The sequence below is a fragment of the Arvicanthis niloticus genome, chromosome 24, assembly GCF_011762505.2.
Source record: "Arvicanthis niloticus isolate mArvNil1 chromosome 24, mArvNil1.pat.X, whole genome shotgun sequence".
Lineage (NCBI taxonomy): Eukaryota > Metazoa > Chordata > Mammalia > Rodentia > Muridae > Arvicanthis > Arvicanthis niloticus.
The window spans coordinates 33,990,684-34,008,038 of record NC_133432.1 but is presented as its reverse complement, the minus strand read 5'-3'; the positions used below and the strand labels follow the sequence as shown (position 1 = coordinate 34,008,038).

Sequence of the window (17,355 nt, the reverse complement as noted above, 5' to 3'; positions counted from 1 at the left end):
CAGTTTTCATCCCCAGAACTCCACGATGATGCACACCTGTTATCCTAGCATCTGGGAGATAGAGTCGGGAAATCGCCATCATTTTCAACTCCATGAATTTGAGGCCAGCCTGGGCTACATAAAGACCCTACCTCAAAACTAAGTAAATAACCCATACTTTCATGAGGCAGGTGCTTCATAAGACATGAAGATGGCTGACCACGGAGATCTTAGTCTACTGAAAGGCCAAGCAATTCTGTGATGAAGCACACCATTGACTGCAGCTGGAGTTGCTCATGTGTCGATCCTATGATTGGGGAAAAAAAGTCTTCATTACCAAGGAGCATGGAGCCCCAGTGACGGTGAAATGTGACCAACTAAGGATGACACATAGAGGACTGAGCCTGACCATTCCCTCCCTCAGCCTCCATTTTCATCCCGACATCTCTGTTTTCTCAGCCTTTGTATTTTTTCACTGGTCTCTTTAGACATTGCCTTCTTTATCTCCCCTCTGCTTATTTAATAGTTTTAGATTCAAATAAAAGTTCCTCTTCCTTGTTCATTATCCCCCCCCCCAGATTATAAGTTAGATATGAATTATAAAAACTCCAGCACTATGAGACGTCAAGTTCACACCTTCATCTCCATGGCAAGACTCATCCTACCCAGTACCTAGGCTCCCGGGCACACGCACATTTATATGGAAATGGTTCAGATTAACATCTAGACACGGTTCGACAACTTGCTTTTCCCCCACCTCAGTGTACCATGTAGAGTTCATGGTCACACATGCCTACATGCCTAATACTTGGGAGGCAACAGCTGGAAGAGCCCAAGTTCTAAGCGAAGTCTCAACAACAGGGGGCAGCAGAGAGGCCTCAGCAGTCAAGAACACTGGCTGCTCTTCCAGAGGACATGACAAGACTTCAGTCCAAGGGGACCTGGCATCCTTCTGTGGCCTCTGCAGTCGTGGGGAATATGTGTGGTGCACACACAGACAGACAGAACACCCATACACAAATAGAAGCGAAAGAATAAATTATGCTAAATTTACTTCTGTGTTCCTATCTGCTTTCCCCATTTCAAATGTATTTTCCCTCATTTCACCTGTTATAGTTAGAACCTGTAACAGGTTCTTGGGGTTGTTTGTTTGTTCATTTGTTTGTTTTAAATATGTGAGGCTGGGTAGATGGCTTGGGAAGTAAGGACACTGATTTCTTTTAGAAGAACCAGCTTCAGTTCCCAGCACCTTCGTGGCTCACAATCGTCTGTACCTCTGGTTTTAGGGGATCTAACCCCTCTTCTGACCTCTTGGGGATCCTGCATACATGATACACAGACACACACTCAGACATAAGAAATTTAAAAATTGTGGATGTATATGAACATGTTTGCATGTGTGTACATGTGTTTGCAGGCTTGAGGCTGATGTTAGATGTCTTCTTCAGTCTCTCAGTCTCTCTCTCTCTCTCTCTCTCGTTTTTCTTGAGGCAGAGTTTCTCTTTGTAGCCTGGAACTCACTTTGTAGTCCAGGCTGGCTTCGAACTCACAGAGACCCACCTTCTTCTGCCTCCCAAGTGCTGGGATTAAAGGCACATAGCCACCATGTCCAGCTGCACCTTATTTTTTGAGACAGGGTCTCCCACCAATTTGCTGGCAGGCCAGTGAGTCCCAGGGATCCTCTTATCTCCCTGCCCCAGGAGGTATTGGGGGTCAAACTCAGATTTCATGTTTGCATAGCAAGTACTTCATCAACTGGGCCATCTCCCCAACACCTTGAATGTTTCTCTAAAAGGCCTTATAGAGAGGAAAGGCCTTATGCAGCAAGACTCCAGTTCAGATGTCCTTTAGCGCCTGAGGCTGTTATCTTGTAATCCTTCTCGAAGTGCATTACCTGGTCTGCAGTCCCTGATGGGTCTCTAGTTCCCTATGACCACACAGTTCTTGCTTCAGGAGGTGGCAACAAGCCAGATGCTTCCACAAGCATCATAAACTTGATATTCAGTGGAGGAGGGGGCTTGAGAGATGGCTCAGCTGTTATCAGTTGCAGACAGTTCAATTTCTTGCAACAATGGGGTGCACATATGTACACTCAGGCATGCACACACATAGATTAAATAAATGCTTTTTTAAAAAAATCCAATGGATTATTTTTTTTTCATTTTCCTATGTGTGCATGTATGTGGCCCCACGTTTGGGTTTCTTCTATGCATGTGTAAGCCAGAAGTTGATGTCAGGAATCACTTGTGATCACTCCGCCACATTATTCATTGAGGCAGGGTCTCTCAATCGAACTGAGCTCTCTAAAACTGTTCAGGCTAGCCAGCCTGTCTGGGATCTCTTGTATTTGCCTCTGAGGCTAGAATTACAGGTGGGCTACCTACCACGTGCCCCTGAACTCTGTTCTCCTCCTCCGGCAAGTATCTTAGTCACTGAGATACCTCTTCAGTGCAACTTATTTTTCATAGCCATTTGTATGGCAAAGAAACTCCCTTGTAGGTTTTACTTTAAGTAGAGCCATTCTATAAAGCTTGCCATAACTTGGGGGCACTCCTGTGACTTCCTGGCTAGAGTTGGATCACAACCCGGTGTAGAAAGAAAAGAATGAAATGAGCAAATCCAGGGCTCACACGCAATGTGAGGTGGCTCAACCAGTAAGTTGCCTCTTGAACAAATAGGAGGATCCGAGTTCCAATCTTCAAAACCCATGTAAAAAAAGCTGGGGGGGGGGGAAGTGTAACAGCAGGTGGATCCTAACCAATTTAGACATGTATCTATAGGCTTCAGATCCTTGTCCCCCAAATAAAAGAGTGATGGAGAGATACCTGGTATCCCCCTTGGAGCTTCACACGCACACACAATGAAGTCTACTGCCATCAAGTTATGATACTTCAGGCTGGCTGGCCCGCTTGTCTTGCCTCTGTCTTCCAAGTGCTAGGATTACAGGCGTATACCACCATGCCTTGCTGGAGATATTTCAACAAATATGCTAACAACCTTTTGTTTCAACCCCAAACTAAACCACCTACCGGACTTTTGCAAACTCACAATTATGCAAGAGGATGGGAGGTGTGGGTGCTGAGCAACACAGTGTGGGTCTCACACGTGAATGATGTGGCATTTTGTACAATGCGCAAATTGTTCAAAAGATATAGGTTATTAGGAGAATTATCTGAAAGTAACAAAATTAGATCCTTCCTTCACACCAAATAATGTAAGCAATAAGCCGTGTGCAAGCTAAACTATTCCAAATGAACTTCATGAATTAGAAAATGGAGTAAATCTGAGGTTGTCAGTTTTCAAAATTGGCTCACATCTGTACTGCCACAATTGAGAGACTAAGGCAGGATTACCACCATGAGTTCAAGGCCTATCAGGGCTGCAACACCTGTAACTCAAATAAGACAAAGCAAGTGCGCGGTTGGCAGAGTGCTTGCCTCGCCATCGTGAGGCCCCGAGTTTGATTCCCAGAACCCATGTGAAAAAAGCCAGATGCAGCCATGGGTGGCCGATGACACACTGCCTGCTGAGTGAGGACTGGGACTTTAGTTTCACCCCCCAGGTCCCATGTATGAAGGCTGGGCACTTGGGAGACCCATGATGCACACTGCCTGCTGAGTGAGGACTGGGACTTTAGTTCCAACCCCCAGGTCCCATGTCTGAAGGCTGGGCACTTGGGAGACCCATGAAGGGGAGCTGTGTACAGGTGGCTCCCGACACAATGCTGGGGCAAGTGAGACCATGTCACAGCAAACAATGGAGACAGCACCCAAAGAACAACAGGTGGGGTTGTCCTGGGACCTCCTCACACATGCACACATGTGCACATATGAACACATAGGAAAATAATCTTACAGGCTGGTGACAGGACAGCTCAAGGAAGCATACACATTTGTTTCAAGTTCATTTTCAATGCTGATTATTTACATACAAATTTACAGACAATAAATCTCTCTATTGACACATCAAAATAAATGATTTACCTAAAGTCCGCTTCTGAATTGCATAACTCCTACAGAGTGTACTGCGGCACCAGGTAGGCTGTCTTGTGGTTATTAGCAGAATGTTCCTAAGTCACCTGGTTTACAAACAGTCTCTTAGAAAACAAACAAACAAACAAAAAAACCCAGTCTAGACATGGAGGGGCTGCAGGTCACACTGGTTTAGTGGCTCTGTGACATCATTCAGGTCCCAGGTTATTATTCTGTAACAGTCATGGCTACAAGGTACACATGGTTGGCAGTAATTATCAAGCATTGAATCCAGACAAGGTGATGTCCACTAAGGTTCTGCTGCTTTGAGAAGACCTCTTCAAGAAGTGATCTTTGATATCTTTTCTAACTCTCTGGACTTGGGTCCAAGGTTACGAGAAAGGATCATCCCAGCAATGAAAACTTCTCGGGAGTTACATCCCATCATCCAAGGAGGGATGCACTCAGACGACTTGCGAAAGCCGAGGAGGGAGCGGCAGAAGGCACTGGTGAAGTCTGCCACATTCCCCTGTGTGTGTTCTCACTTCCGAGGGACAGGAGGGCAGAGCACATTCAAAGCCACAGCCGTGCCACGCTACCCACACACCGTGCTCCACACACGCATGAGCGTCCATGTAAAAAAAGGCGAGCCAATGGCATACGGAAATGACAACACCCTAAGTATGGTTCTTAGTTGTACAAAGTACAGTGAATACTACTATTTCTTACCTTTACAGACTTCTGGCTGAGTTTAAAATTATCTATTCAGAGTTTTCTATTTTATAGATATATCTCTGTGTTTGCTATAGTTGGGGGAAAAACTGGCTTCTTTATAGAGGATAGAATCCTGTGACAATGACCAAATGCATCCGATAACCCAAGGAAGAAAAGGCATAGTTCCTAACTTCCAAACACTCAGTGACAGTGCCTATGAAGACAGTAACAGGATGGGAAACGTCCTGAGAATGGGCACTCTCACCATATGTTACAAAGTAACAACACAACATTTTCCAAGCTTGATTAAAACTGAGATTTCTTGTTGGATACTGAAACAGACAAGAACCCCCAAGCCCTGTGCTCCTAGGGAACCATAAACCAGATTAGTGCAGCAAACTTGGCCAACCAGATCGACAATTTCTATTCTAGCAGAGTATTTCTTTTAATTTTTTTTAAATTTATTTATGTTTGTATATGAGTACACTGTTGCTGTTTTCACACACACCAGAAGACGGCATCGGATCCCATTGCAGATGGTTGTGAACCACCATGTGGTGCTGGGAATCGAACTCAGGACCTTTGGAAGAGCAGTCAGCTCTTCTGCCGAGCCATCGCTCCAGCCCCTTTTCCTTTAATTTTTACAAATTGTCCTTTAGTGTTAGCAGTTTCCAAAGGAGTGTGCTTCCCACGTGCCTTCCGTTGGGTCAGTTCCCTGATAAGCAGTTTGCAGCTCTGCTGAACCCCATTTGTCCACTCTGACTCCCGTAGACTCTGCCATGTGCTCTTTCCTAGCTGTGCTTCCTGCCCTGTGAGTTTCTGATGAATCTAGCTCACACAGACACACGAAGACTTGTTCATGGTCATTTGTGTGTGCTCTCTGACAGAGGTATCCTTTGGTATGCAGGAATGTTGCTGAGACCAACGGGACACCAAAGTCTGCAGATTAAGTCCCTATGTAAGATCACATCGTAATTGTGTACGGCCTACAGAATCCTCCCGTTACTCTAACTCACCTCTCGGTTATCCATATGCTTAATGCCATATAAATGCAACATAAAGAGCTGTTATATTGTACTACTTAGGGAAGAAACAGAAAAAATAATCTGTACATATTCAGCACAGAGAAACCCTTTTTCCTACGTAGTTAAGGAGGGTTGACTCCTTGGAGATGGAACCTATGGGTACTGAGGGCCAAGTGTACAGCAGGGCTCAACTGCAGACAGGAGTTTCTAGTTGACCGAGAAGGTCCTCTCGAGTCTGGCTTTAAAGGAGCCTCCCCACATCAACCCCATTCCCGCTGTCTCTCCTGTGAGTTCTCTGGTGGCTATTGAATGCTGACTTGTGGTAGAATTTCTTCCCACACTCCGCACACTCATAGGGCTTCTCTCCTGAGTGGGTTCTGTAATGCACAGTGAGGTAGGACATCCGGGAGAAGGTCTTCCCGCACTCGTCACATTCGAAGGGTTTCTCTCCTGAATGGATCCTGTGGTGGATGGTGAGATAGGACATCTGGGAGAAGCGTTTCCCACACTCGTAACACTCGTAGGCTTTTTCTCCCGTGTGTGTGCGCTGATGTCTGTTGAGGGCTGAGTTCTGGCAGAAGGTCTTCCCGCACTCGCTGCACTCGTAGGGCTTCTCTCCTGAGTGAATTCTGTGGTGGATGGTGAGGTACGACATCTGAGAGAAGAACTTCCCACATATGTAACATTCGTAGGGTTTCTCCCCTCGGTGAATTCTGCGATGTCTACAAAGGGCTGAATTCTGGTAGAAGGTCTTCCCACACTCGCTACACTCGTAGGGCTTCACTCCTGAGTGAGTTCTGTGGTGCACAGTGAGGTAGGACAGCTGAGAGAATAACTTCCCACACTCATTACACTCGTAAGGCTTCTCTCCGGTGTGCACCCTCTGATGTCTCATGAGGGCCGAGTTCAGGTAGAAGGTCTTCCCGCACTCCGTGCACTCGTAGGGCTTCTCCCCCGAGTGGGTCCGGTAATGTACAGTGAGGTACGACAACCTGGAGAAGAACTTCCCACACTCGTTACACTCGTATGGCTTCTCGCCGGTGTGTGTCCTCATGTGGGTTGTGAGCGTGGACTTGCGGCAGAAGCACTTGCCACACTCGCTGCACTTGTAGAGTTTGACGCCCGTGTGGATCTTCTGGTGGTCATTGAGTGCTGACTTCTGAGAGAACGTCTTGCCACAGTCGTGACACACATAGGGCCTCTCTCCTGAGTGTGTCCTCTGGTGCTGAGTGAGGTGTGTCTTCTGGCAGAAGGATTTCCCACAGTAGCCACATTTGTAGGGCTTCTCGCCTGAATGGGTCCTCTGGTGCTGAATAAGGTGTAGCTTCTGGTAGAAGGTCTTCCCACACTCGGTACACTCGTAGGGCTTCTCCCCCGTGTGCGTCCTCTGGTGGACGGTGAGGGTTCCCTTCTGGCAGAAGGCCTTCCCGCACTGATTGCACTTGAAGGGTTTCTCTCCTGTGTGAGTTCTCTGATGAATGATGAATTTGGACTTTTTGCAGAAGGACTTCCCACACTGCTGGCATTCGTAGGGCTTCATTTCCGTGAGAGAATCCTGGTGGGCACTGAGGTCTGACGTCTGCAGAAAAGCTACTTCAGACTCATTCCAGTCGCAGGGCTCCTCTTCCAGGTGATTAAGAAACACGGCGCCCTTTGGGAAGGATTTCTGGCACTCAACATACTCAAAGGGCTTCTCCAAAAAGTGAATCTTCTGATAAACACCTTCTTCGCTTAGAGTGTCATCATCTCCGTCTCCACTAAACTCCTGAGCCTCATCTGCAGGATGTGTCTCCTCAAGCTCACTGTGAGGAAGGGGCTTCCCGCACCCGGCGCACACGTTGGGCTGCAGCTTAGCATAGCTTCCATCGCTGCGAATGAACGCAGACACGCGCATCAAGCTCTTTGCACAGGAGCGGCATTTAGGGAGGACCTTCCCCGAGGGAACGAGCTTCGTTTCCTCATCAATGGCCTCACTAGAAGCATCGAGCAGGCTTTTGTAGCTGAACACAGCTGAATCTGACTGGTTCTCCTCATCTCCCTGGTCTTCCTCCATCAGGCTGCCCACGTGCCAGATCTCATCTGAAACGAGGCAAAAATGAACCAATGTTTGTATGTTTTCCTATGCAAGGCATGGTCTGAGACTGATACAGGGTCTCTCATTTGGTGTCTAGCCCCACAGCGCTGCTAAGGATAGCTTACTCTGCTTATTCTTTTGGAATAACACGGACAGATCCCATTGGTGGGAAGGAGAGTAAGCTGATAACACATAACACCTCTGACACGGGCTGCTTTGAAGTATTTTGTTTACAGACCCAGAGCAATGACGAGCAAAGGCAATGCTGGATAAAAGGATGACAGAAGACATCTCAGCAAACATGGAGAGCCTTCAGGCCAGCTAGGAGCAACAGGGAGAGCCTTCAGGGCAAGCAGGAGCACCATTACACAAGAAAGAGAACACGATATATGGAAACAGGGCCTCAGTTTGGTGCTGACAAGGACTGTTCCCTGTATCACTTCACACTGGGAGAGAGAGGTTAGCATCTACCGCATGGCTGACCACACTGACACGGTGTGCCATGTCTCTGGGCATGGGTGACCACACTGACACGGTGTGCCACGTCTCTAGGCGTGGGTGACCACACTGACACGGTGTGCCACGTCTCTAGGCGTGGGTGACCACACTGACACGGTGTGCCACGTCTCTAGGCATGGGTGACCACACTGACACGGTGTGCCACGTCTCTAGGCGTGGGTGACCGACCACACTGACACGGTGTGCCACGTCTCTAGGTGTGGGTGACCACACTGACACGGTGTGGCACGTCTCTAGGCATGGGTGACCACACTGACACGGTGTGCCACGTCTCTAGGCGTGGGTGACCACACTGACACAGTGTGCCACGTCTCTAGGTATGGGTGACCACACTGACGCACTGTGCCACGTCTCTAGGCGTAGGTGACCACACTGACACACTGTGCCACGTCTCTAGGCTTGGGTGACCACAATGACACACTGTGCCACGTCTCTAGGCGTGGGTGACCACACTGACACACTGTGCCACGTCTCTGTTCTGCATCCTTCCATGCTATTTGGAGTTCCATCCCACAATAGTATCACATACATTTTACACCTAAACTTTTCTCCTGTTTAGAACCTGGGACCTAATCGCTCACTTAGAAGCAGAGTTCTGGACCATCTATGTGGAACAGGAATATCAGATGGTATAGAGAAAGATGTCATCCACTATAAGTGTTGATTTAAGAAAAAAAATTCTGCCAGTGCTGTGGTTTAAGACTGAGCGCATCTGATGATGAAATTTACTACTGATCCTACTCGGGCCTGTATTGTGTGAACTGATGTGGTGGTCACCCAGGGCAAGGTATTTAGCAGCCTCTACAGTCAGTATCTCCACATCAACAGGAAACGATGGGCTTTGTGTTACAGGGTTGCTGTGGAATTGTAGGAGTCCAAGTGCTGAGAACAGCACACACACAAAACACACATTCGTGATCGCTTGAGTGATTATTTTTCCACCTTTAATCTCCCAATGACTGCTGTAGCCCACTGTGCTGGTCTGAATGAGCTGCCCCTGTACGTCTTGAGCAGTTCAATACTTGGTGTCCAGTTGGTACCTGTTTGGGGAGGACTAGGAGGTGTGGCCTTCTTGAAGGAAATGTGTCACCAGGGGCAGCTTCCTGTGGCATTCTGAGTGAGCTCTCTGCTTCCAGGCTGTGGACTGAGCCCTGAGCTCTCAGCTGCTGCTCCTGCCTACCTGGCGCCATGCTCCCTGCTGTGACACTGATGGACTTTCTTCCATATGTTGTCTCAGTCAGTCATGGTGTTTTATCATGATAAGAGAAAAGAAATACTATGCCCATTCCCACAACTTCCTAATTCTGAACGTGACTTTCATGGAGCATGCAGACTTAAGAATCAGGTCCCTCAGTGTGCTTCTCCAATGGTGATGTTGTTCTCACTTATCTTAGAAATTATGAGATAGATCAATCCCATGATTGTCATGACAATAGATGTCATGACAATTAAGTCACACATTATCAATTTAATCTCCTGAACTTACAGCCTCCCAGAATCCACCAGTGTCAAAAAGTCAACACATCACCACCTGGACCCAATGCTGACGTAAAGCCAGAATCAGTCAGAACTGAAAACATTCTGTTCCAGGAAAAACCAGCTACTAATTGAACAAAGAGCAATACGTGGGAATCAGGACTTGTTTTTGTGATCAATACTGTCAACACCATCATGTCCTATCAAGTCTGCTGACACAGATCACAGTGCCACCTTATGCTAGGGTTTCTGGGATAACCAAGAAATTCTTGGCACCCTGGCACCCACAAGTCTCCATCCTTACTGTTCTCCTGCCTGACTTCTCATCCACTTTACTGCAGAGAGGACTGAACAATGGCAAGAGTCGGGAAGGACCACATTTCCAGGGCTGGAGATTCCAGCTTAGACTACAAACCTTATACTTGGGGATGCATGGCCCATCCTAATGAAACATATGGCTGCAGACGTAAAAAATCCATGAAGAGAAGACACTAAGACCACAGACCAAAGAGGGTGAATGAGTGTTTCAGGAAACCACTTGTTACAGGCAGTATGGAACCAGTGCTGTGTCAAGTCTCGGGAGACAAGGAACTTAAATAGGTTTATTTTGTAAAGGATAGCGCTCCCTCCCTGGATATCTTAGATGAAGAGCCGTTCCTGGCCAATTAGGATTTACAGAAACCCAGACACCTTTCATACTTTCATTACTTCTGTACAGAGGGTAAAGTAAGGCATTTTCCAAGGGAAAACCAGCCTGTGAGTCTGGAGCCCAGTTCCACTGATGAGCAGATATTCTTAGAAACTGTGAGGGCCATGTGGGAGATGAGGACAGTGTGACCAAGCAGCCAGGGGAGGTAGGAAAAGCACTCAGCCACTGTCAGCTGAGAGAGTTCACGATCAATTTTCACACACAGCAAAACGAAAGAGACACACACTGTTATCAGAGAAAAGACGGTAGGTACTGTGCAGAATGGCTGCAACACCAGTGTAAGTCAGCAGAAAAACAGACAGGCAAACAAAACCTGACTGAGCTGACAGTGGAGAAGCCTCTGAGGAATCATTCAGCCAGGGGACACAGCTGCAACACACTTCTTCCCAGAGACGTAAGAAGGTGGGAAGACAAATGACTCAAATGCTGTTTATATACACAATACAAGGAGACAGCATTCAGGGGCTTGGGAATAAAGCTGTAAGTGGCTCGAGTCTTTAATCCCAGCATTTGGGAGGCAGAGGCAGGCAGGCGGATTTCTGAGTTGGAGGCCAGCCTGGTCTACAGAGTGAGTTCCAAGACAGTCCGGGCTACACAAAGAAACCATCTCTAAAAACCATAGCAAAACAAAAAAACAAGCAAAGCAAAACTGTAAGTATGAGCGGAGGGACTGAATTTCAACAATGACTGGCACTGCCAAAGAACAAGAAAAATGCCAACAGAGGGAGAGGCCGGGTCACACAGTTTAGGATAGAAATCCTTTAATCTGACCTCAAAGAAAATAAAGAGACAGGAGGTGAAATGGCTCACTGGGTAGAGGAGGCTTGAGGCTCAACCCTAGTAACTTAGGTTCATTCTCTAGATCCCATGTGAAGGCAGGAGAGAATCCCTCACAAAGGAGTCTGGTGACCTAAGGTGTGCTGCTGTTGAACCCAGACACATACACTAATAATAATAATAATAATAATAATAATAATAATAATAATAATAATAAATGAAATTAATGTGGCTGGAGAGATGGCTTATTGGTTAAGAACATCAGTCGCTCTTCCAGAGGACCTGGGTTAGGCTCCTAGCACACACATGGTGACTCACAGCGAGGCACCTGTAACTCTGGCCTGAGGACAATCAATGCCCTCTTCTGTCCTCCACAGGCACTGCACGCACACGGTACACAGACATACATGCAGGCAAAATATATGTGTAAGATAAAAATAAAGGTTAAAGAAAAAGAAAAAAAAAAAAAAAAAAAAAAAAAGAGCCCATGATGGTTAATACTGCCATCTCTAGAGAGCTGAATCACCCGGGGATTATCCAGCTGAGGCTGCTGGATACGAAGGAACCGCCCACTGTTGGCAGCACCGGCCCCTTGGCTCGGATTCTGAACTGAATGAAAAGGTGGAGGGGAGCCTGCTGAGCCCCAGGGGGCATCTCTCTCTTCCTGACTGCCCAGGCAGTATGGACAACCCAAAGTCCTGCTGCTGTGACCTCCGGACTGGGAGGGACTGTATGTGCCCTTGAGCTGGAGTCAAAATAAAACTTTTCTCTCTTAAGTTCCTTTTGTGGAGGTTTTACTCCAGCCACAGGAAAGTGACTGATACAGACCCCCAAGCGTTTCAGCCAAAGAGAATGAAAACAAAATCAGGGGGTTAGCAACCTGAGCGAGAAGAAGGTTGTCTTTTGATGCTACACTTATGAATGCCCAATAAAAGGCCACTGTGAAAATGGGTAACTATGAATGCTACATCCAAGGCGTAGAGAAAAAAAGGAGCTGACTTCTGTTCTTTCTCCCCCTCCTGCACCCCCTAAAAACCCAGGGTCTCTCTGTCCTGGAACTCGCTCTGTACAGCATACTGGCCTAGAACTCATGGAGATCTACCTGCTTTGCCTCCAGTGCTGGGATTAAAGACACGCGCCTCCCACAGCCAGCTAGGAACCTTTGATTGTGGGTAGTGGTAGCCAAGGGGAAAACTCTCTAACCACACACTTTCATGAAGAAGCCTGTAGAGGTGACTAACTACCTTCAGTAAATTCTAAAGCTCAGGATGATGAGAATGTTCCTGAGAGGAGCTCCCCAGCTACCATCTGCTCTCTGCCTCCACTAACACACCTGGATAGCTCTGAGGTGAATACGCTCCTTCTACTATCCATGGCTCTTCTCCTTGCTCCAACTTGATGATAACATCCGGTTTGATAATGTGATACCCTGTTAATGAGAAATGAAAAACAACTTGAGCCTGCCTGAGTGGCTTCGGGGGTTTCTACTGTGCTGGGAAAGCGCCACTGTGGCAGCTACGCAGCCCAAGAGGCCCGGGGCTTTATTTTCACAGAAAGGTCAGGACCTTCTGGTGGTCAGAACAAGCTGCTCACAGTCAACTTCAAGTTAAAGGCATCAGCCCTGACGGACATCCCACATCTGAGCGCCTGGGAAGCAAGTGCTCCTCACCCACGGAGACGAGGTTGCTGTAGGTCTCCAGCATCACATCCCTGTATGTCGTCCTCTCCTCAGAGTCCAGCTGCTGCCACTCCTCCTGGGAGAAGGCCACAGCCACATCCTTGAATGACAGTGGGCCCTGCAATGACACGATCAGAATTAGATCACATAGAACAGGCACCCGAAGACAAGATCTTCCCGAGCTCACCGGTACAGTTAACCACGAACACTGTACACCTTACTTTATGTTACTGACTGTGAGAGCAAAGCATGCTTATCAGAGGCATACTGTCTTGGGGTTATGGAAGAGTGCTTGCAATATGAGTGTTAGAACCAGAGTTTGGACTTCCAGAAACCCATACAAATGCCAGGTGGGCATACTGCCCATCTGTAGCTTTAATCTTCGAAGTCAAGACAGGGGCTCTCCAGAGGAGCTGGCTAGCGAGACGAGCTATACTGGAAAGCTTTGCATTGGCATAAGAGATCTTTCCTCAATGAATAAAGGAAAAGTGTGACTGACGATTCCCAGCACCAACCTGGGCCTCCACATCCACTGACACATGCAAACCATGCAAATACACGTAATAAGAAAAAAGCCACTGCCTGGGGTTCATTTATACACAAAGGGGGCTGGGGAGATGGCTCAGTGGTTAAGAAGAGAGGTGGCTCAGGGGTTAAGAGCACTGACTGATCTTCCATAGGTCCTGAGTTTAATTCCCAGCAACCACATGGTGGCTCACAACCATCTGTAATGGGATCTGATGCCCTCTTCTGGTGTGCATGAAGACAGCTACAGTGTACTTGCATAAATAAAGATAAATAAATCTGAAGAAGAAGAAGAGAAGAAGAAGAAGAAGAAGAAGAAGAAGAAGAAGAAGAAGAAGAAGAAAAGAAGGAGGAGGAGGAGGAAGAAGAGGAGGAAGAAGAGGAAGAGCAGGAGGAGGAGGAATATTCATCATCATCACCACCACCACCACCATCATCACTGGGCTTGAACTGCAAGCCAGGAACAAACCTGCTGGAGACTCAAAAGCCAACAGAAGCAGTTCCCACCACTGAGGTGCCCAGGCCCAAGGGACACCCATGCAGTCCTGGTTAGACCCTGCTCTGCTCTTCTGGGTGCCCTCCATCTTGTCGCCAGTATATGAACAAAGCTGGTGCCCCCACCCCTTACTTCCCTGGTTCTTCCTCGTGTCCTCCACTAGCTCGGCTCTCCTTCAGGTGCCCAGGGCACTGACTGCTTTGATGGAGAGCCTCTCTGGATTCATGGACAGTTTAACTGGCCTCTCCGTATCCACGCTTCCTGAGTTGTTATAGCTCGTCCAAGTCTCTCCTGTACTCTAGACATGCGTGCTCCCACGCCTCAACATTCTGCACTGCACAGCCTCTCAATCGATTCCGGAACTGGGGGGGGGGGGCGCGAGGGGGGGACATGCTAGTCTTCCAAGCCAGTTTGCTCTTGAGATCCTCTTGCCTCCTCCTTCCATGGCTGTCACTACAGGCAAGCTGACACACCCACCTAGCATTTTTTATGGGTTTCTGAACACCTGAACCTCAGTCTACCCACTCCTGGGGCAGATGCTTTAACCAATGAGCCGTGTCCTCAGCTCCCCAAACTCCCGCTCAGTGCTTAACTTCTGAATGAACCGTTTCATTCACAAACACATGAGGATCGCAACCGCTTCCTGCGAACGCCAGCGGGCATCACCGACTGTATGGGTCCAACTTAGCCCAGTGAAGTAGACCCCAGTGGTATCTACGTTATTGGTTTATTGAGTGTAGAGTATTATACATATACATTAACCACACGACAATGATGCTTCAAGTCAGTGACCCGTGAGCCTGTTTTCAAGAGAGGAAGATGTAAAATCATTGCTTTGGAAAAGAAATGTACATGACAAGAGTGTCTTACAAAGGAAAACACAAGCGAGATGGCTCAGCAGGTGAAGGTGCTTGCCACTAAATCTGACAACTTGAGTTCGATCCCAGCGACCTGACTCCTAACAGTTGTCTTTTGACCTCCACACACCCAACATGGCATGTGCACAGGGACACCCTCAAAATAACCCAAACGAACAGTCAAAAACAACAACAAAAACCAAACTCAAACAGTAAGATAAAAACAAGACCACAGGTTTACGGCTACGGGAATGTGAGCTGACAGAATCTGTCTTCAAGTAGACGAACCTCTCTTATATTAAAAGCACCCAGGGACCAGCTCTTTACTGAGAACACATGCAGGATAAACTCAGCATTGTCTTCATCCCCAGTCTGTGTGTTTCTATTTGGAACTCTCCCTCTAAGGGAGCCTAAATGAGCCCGCTGGGAAGGGATATCTACCCCTTGGTGAATGCTGATAGCTAGCAGAGTACAATGGCACTTGCCAGGGAATAAGGGCATTTGCATCCTTGGATAGTTACAGTCAGGGCAACAGAACAACAAAAGGAACGGAACAGGAAATGGTAGAACGACAGGCAAAGAGGCCGACTTATGTAGGTGCATGGAGTCTGTTAGGTGTTGTCTGGACATATTCCACAGAGAGGCACAGCAGGTGGCTGGCAGATCCACAGGCAAACCAACTGAGCCACTGGGGAGAGCCAGGAGAGCCAGATGTAAACAGGGTAAAAAGATCCACATGGAAGCAGAAGAAATTCTAAATCCAGGAACAGGGCAGCAAGACAGACATCACAGAAACAGACAGAGGAGTCTACAGAGACAGGGCAGTTCAATAGGGTGTAGATCAAAGGGTACAGTCCATCATAAGCCATGGCAGCAGGAGCCACATCAAATCCACAATCAGGAAACAGAGAGGGAGGAAGACACGTTTGCTGGCACTCAAGTCACATTCTCCAGTCTGTGCTGTCCTGGATGCCCATGAAATGGTCTTGTCCCGAACAAAATAGGTTTTCTTACATCAATGAATGTGATCAAGATAATCCCTGACAGGCATGCCCAGGGGCTCATCTCTGAATCTGGTCAAGATGTCAATTACAGCATCCTAAGGACTTGGTATGCGCTATGCTACCTACAGATAGTGAGCACTACAATGCTTACTACTGCCCACTACTGTTTTATCTCTTTCTGTCGTATCTGTTTTCCCCTTTAAAGCCTGATCGGTTCTTTGCCTCTTCCAGCCTAGTAAACCAAACTTGGCAATGGAAACAAAACCAAGCTTACCAAGGATGTGTTCATCTTCCGCTGCGGTAGGAAAAATCTGTAGGACTAATGCAGTAGGATCTAGGGAAAGAAAGCAACGTCATTACGCGTGGGTGTGGTGAAAGAGGGAATCTCCTGCATAAAAACCTCCTGGAACATTCCCAGAAGAAAACCTTAGAAATGGTGGTGTCGTCGGCTTTCAGAAAGAACTGGAGAATTGCAACGGCGCATTGGGACACGAGGGAATGAATGAACGCAGCTGTCGAGGTGAATTAACAAGAAATGCTAGTTAAATAATTGACACAGTATGGGATGCAAAAGAATACTCACAGGCAGCTCTGAAAACAAAACGGTCACTCTGGTGGGAACTGTATTTATATAAAATTACGTGATACTGTGACCACGACTTTAACACTACAGAAGGAACGCTGGCCAAGGAGTTAGCACTCCTACTAACCGACTTCTGTGTGACTTCGGTTATGTCACCAACATCGCAGACCCACAGTCTAAGAGCAGACGAAATCATAAACTTTTCCTGAACTAGACCTGCACTAGACGCTGCAGGGACAGTCTCTGGAAAACCAGCAGGCAGTACAAGGGTGCAGATGGCGTCTAGGAACATCATGAGACTCGGAAGCTCTGGGAGGATGGAGTGGCAAGTGAGGTTTGAGTTTGGACAGCGCCTCTGCAGCTCAGGCCCCCGAGCTGACCTCTCCGTGCCCGCACGCCTCGTCCTATCTACGTCCTATCTCGTCCTATCTACGCAACCAAAGTCAACACGACCATAGCTAAAGTCCCGGATCCCGCACGCCGAGGGCAGCAGGGAGCCGAGGCTTCGCGCAGGCGCTGATCGCTCAGGCCCCCGCAAGTAGTTTCAGGCCCCCCGCAAGCAATCAGACGGACCCAGCCACCCTCCTGCGGCCCCGATCTGCACCCTCAGGCCTCACCTAGGAGGCCGCGCCGGGCCCGGGTCTCGCCGCCCCTGTCAACCCGGCCCTCGGCCTCCCCGGCCGGCAAAGCCGGGTCCGCCTGCTGCCGACTCCGATGCACCGGCCTCGGCCCCGCAGGCTCGCGACACCAGCTCGCCCAAGCCAAGGCAGCAGTTGCGAGCGAAGAGACACAGACCGCAGGAAGCCAGGACAGCGCAGCGGTCGTGCGCTTGCGCGAGCATGCACGCAAACAAAAGTGCGCACGCGCATCAGCGCCTCGGTACTGGGCTGGTCCCAGTGGTCTTCCTCTCATCCTTGGGGGGAGGGTAGGGAGCGCCCCCAGAAGTCTCACGCTTCTAGGGATCGTCG

General features: G+C 48.2%; 1 protein-coding gene across 2 annotated transcripts; it reads right to left on the bottom strand.

Annotated features, from left to right (window-relative positions):
• Nucleotides 1–3,853: 3,853 nt before the first annotated feature.
• On the bottom strand, nucleotides 3,854–17,226 carry Znf12 (zinc finger protein 12). Of its 2 annotated transcripts, XM_076923583.1 has the most exons (5): nucleotides 17,005–17,224; nucleotides 16,079–16,138; nucleotides 12,914–13,040; nucleotides 12,578–12,673; nucleotides 3,854–7,768 (listed from the first exon to the last, which is right to left on the bottom strand). In XM_076923583.1, exons 2-5 carry the CDS (start codon nucleotides 16,091–16,093, stop codon nucleotides 5,931–5,933), a joined length of 2,076 nt encoding a protein of 691 aa, XP_076779698.1. In that variant the 5' UTR covers nucleotides 16,094–16,138; nucleotides 17,005–17,224; the 3' UTR covers nucleotides 3,854–5,930. The 2 variants fall into 2 exon arrangements, with proteins under 2 accessions (XP_076779698.1, XP_076779699.1); XM_076923584.1 differs by lacking the exon at nucleotides 12,578–12,673 and having other exon boundaries at nucleotides 17,005–17,226.
• Nucleotides 17,227–17,355: the final 129 nt, after the last annotated feature.

Bases quoted from the DNA above. Each gene is read 5' to 3' on its own strand.
- Znf12 (XM_076923583.1), bottom strand. The intron at 12,674-12,913 runs GTGAGGAGCACT...TCTCATTAACAG, and splicing joins CAGCAACCTCGTCTCCGTGG to GGTATCACATTATCAAACCG. The intron at 7,769-12,577 runs GTGTGTTAGTGG...GCCTCGTTTCAG, and splicing joins TTCACCTCAGAGCTATCCAG to ATGAGATCTGGCACGTGGGC.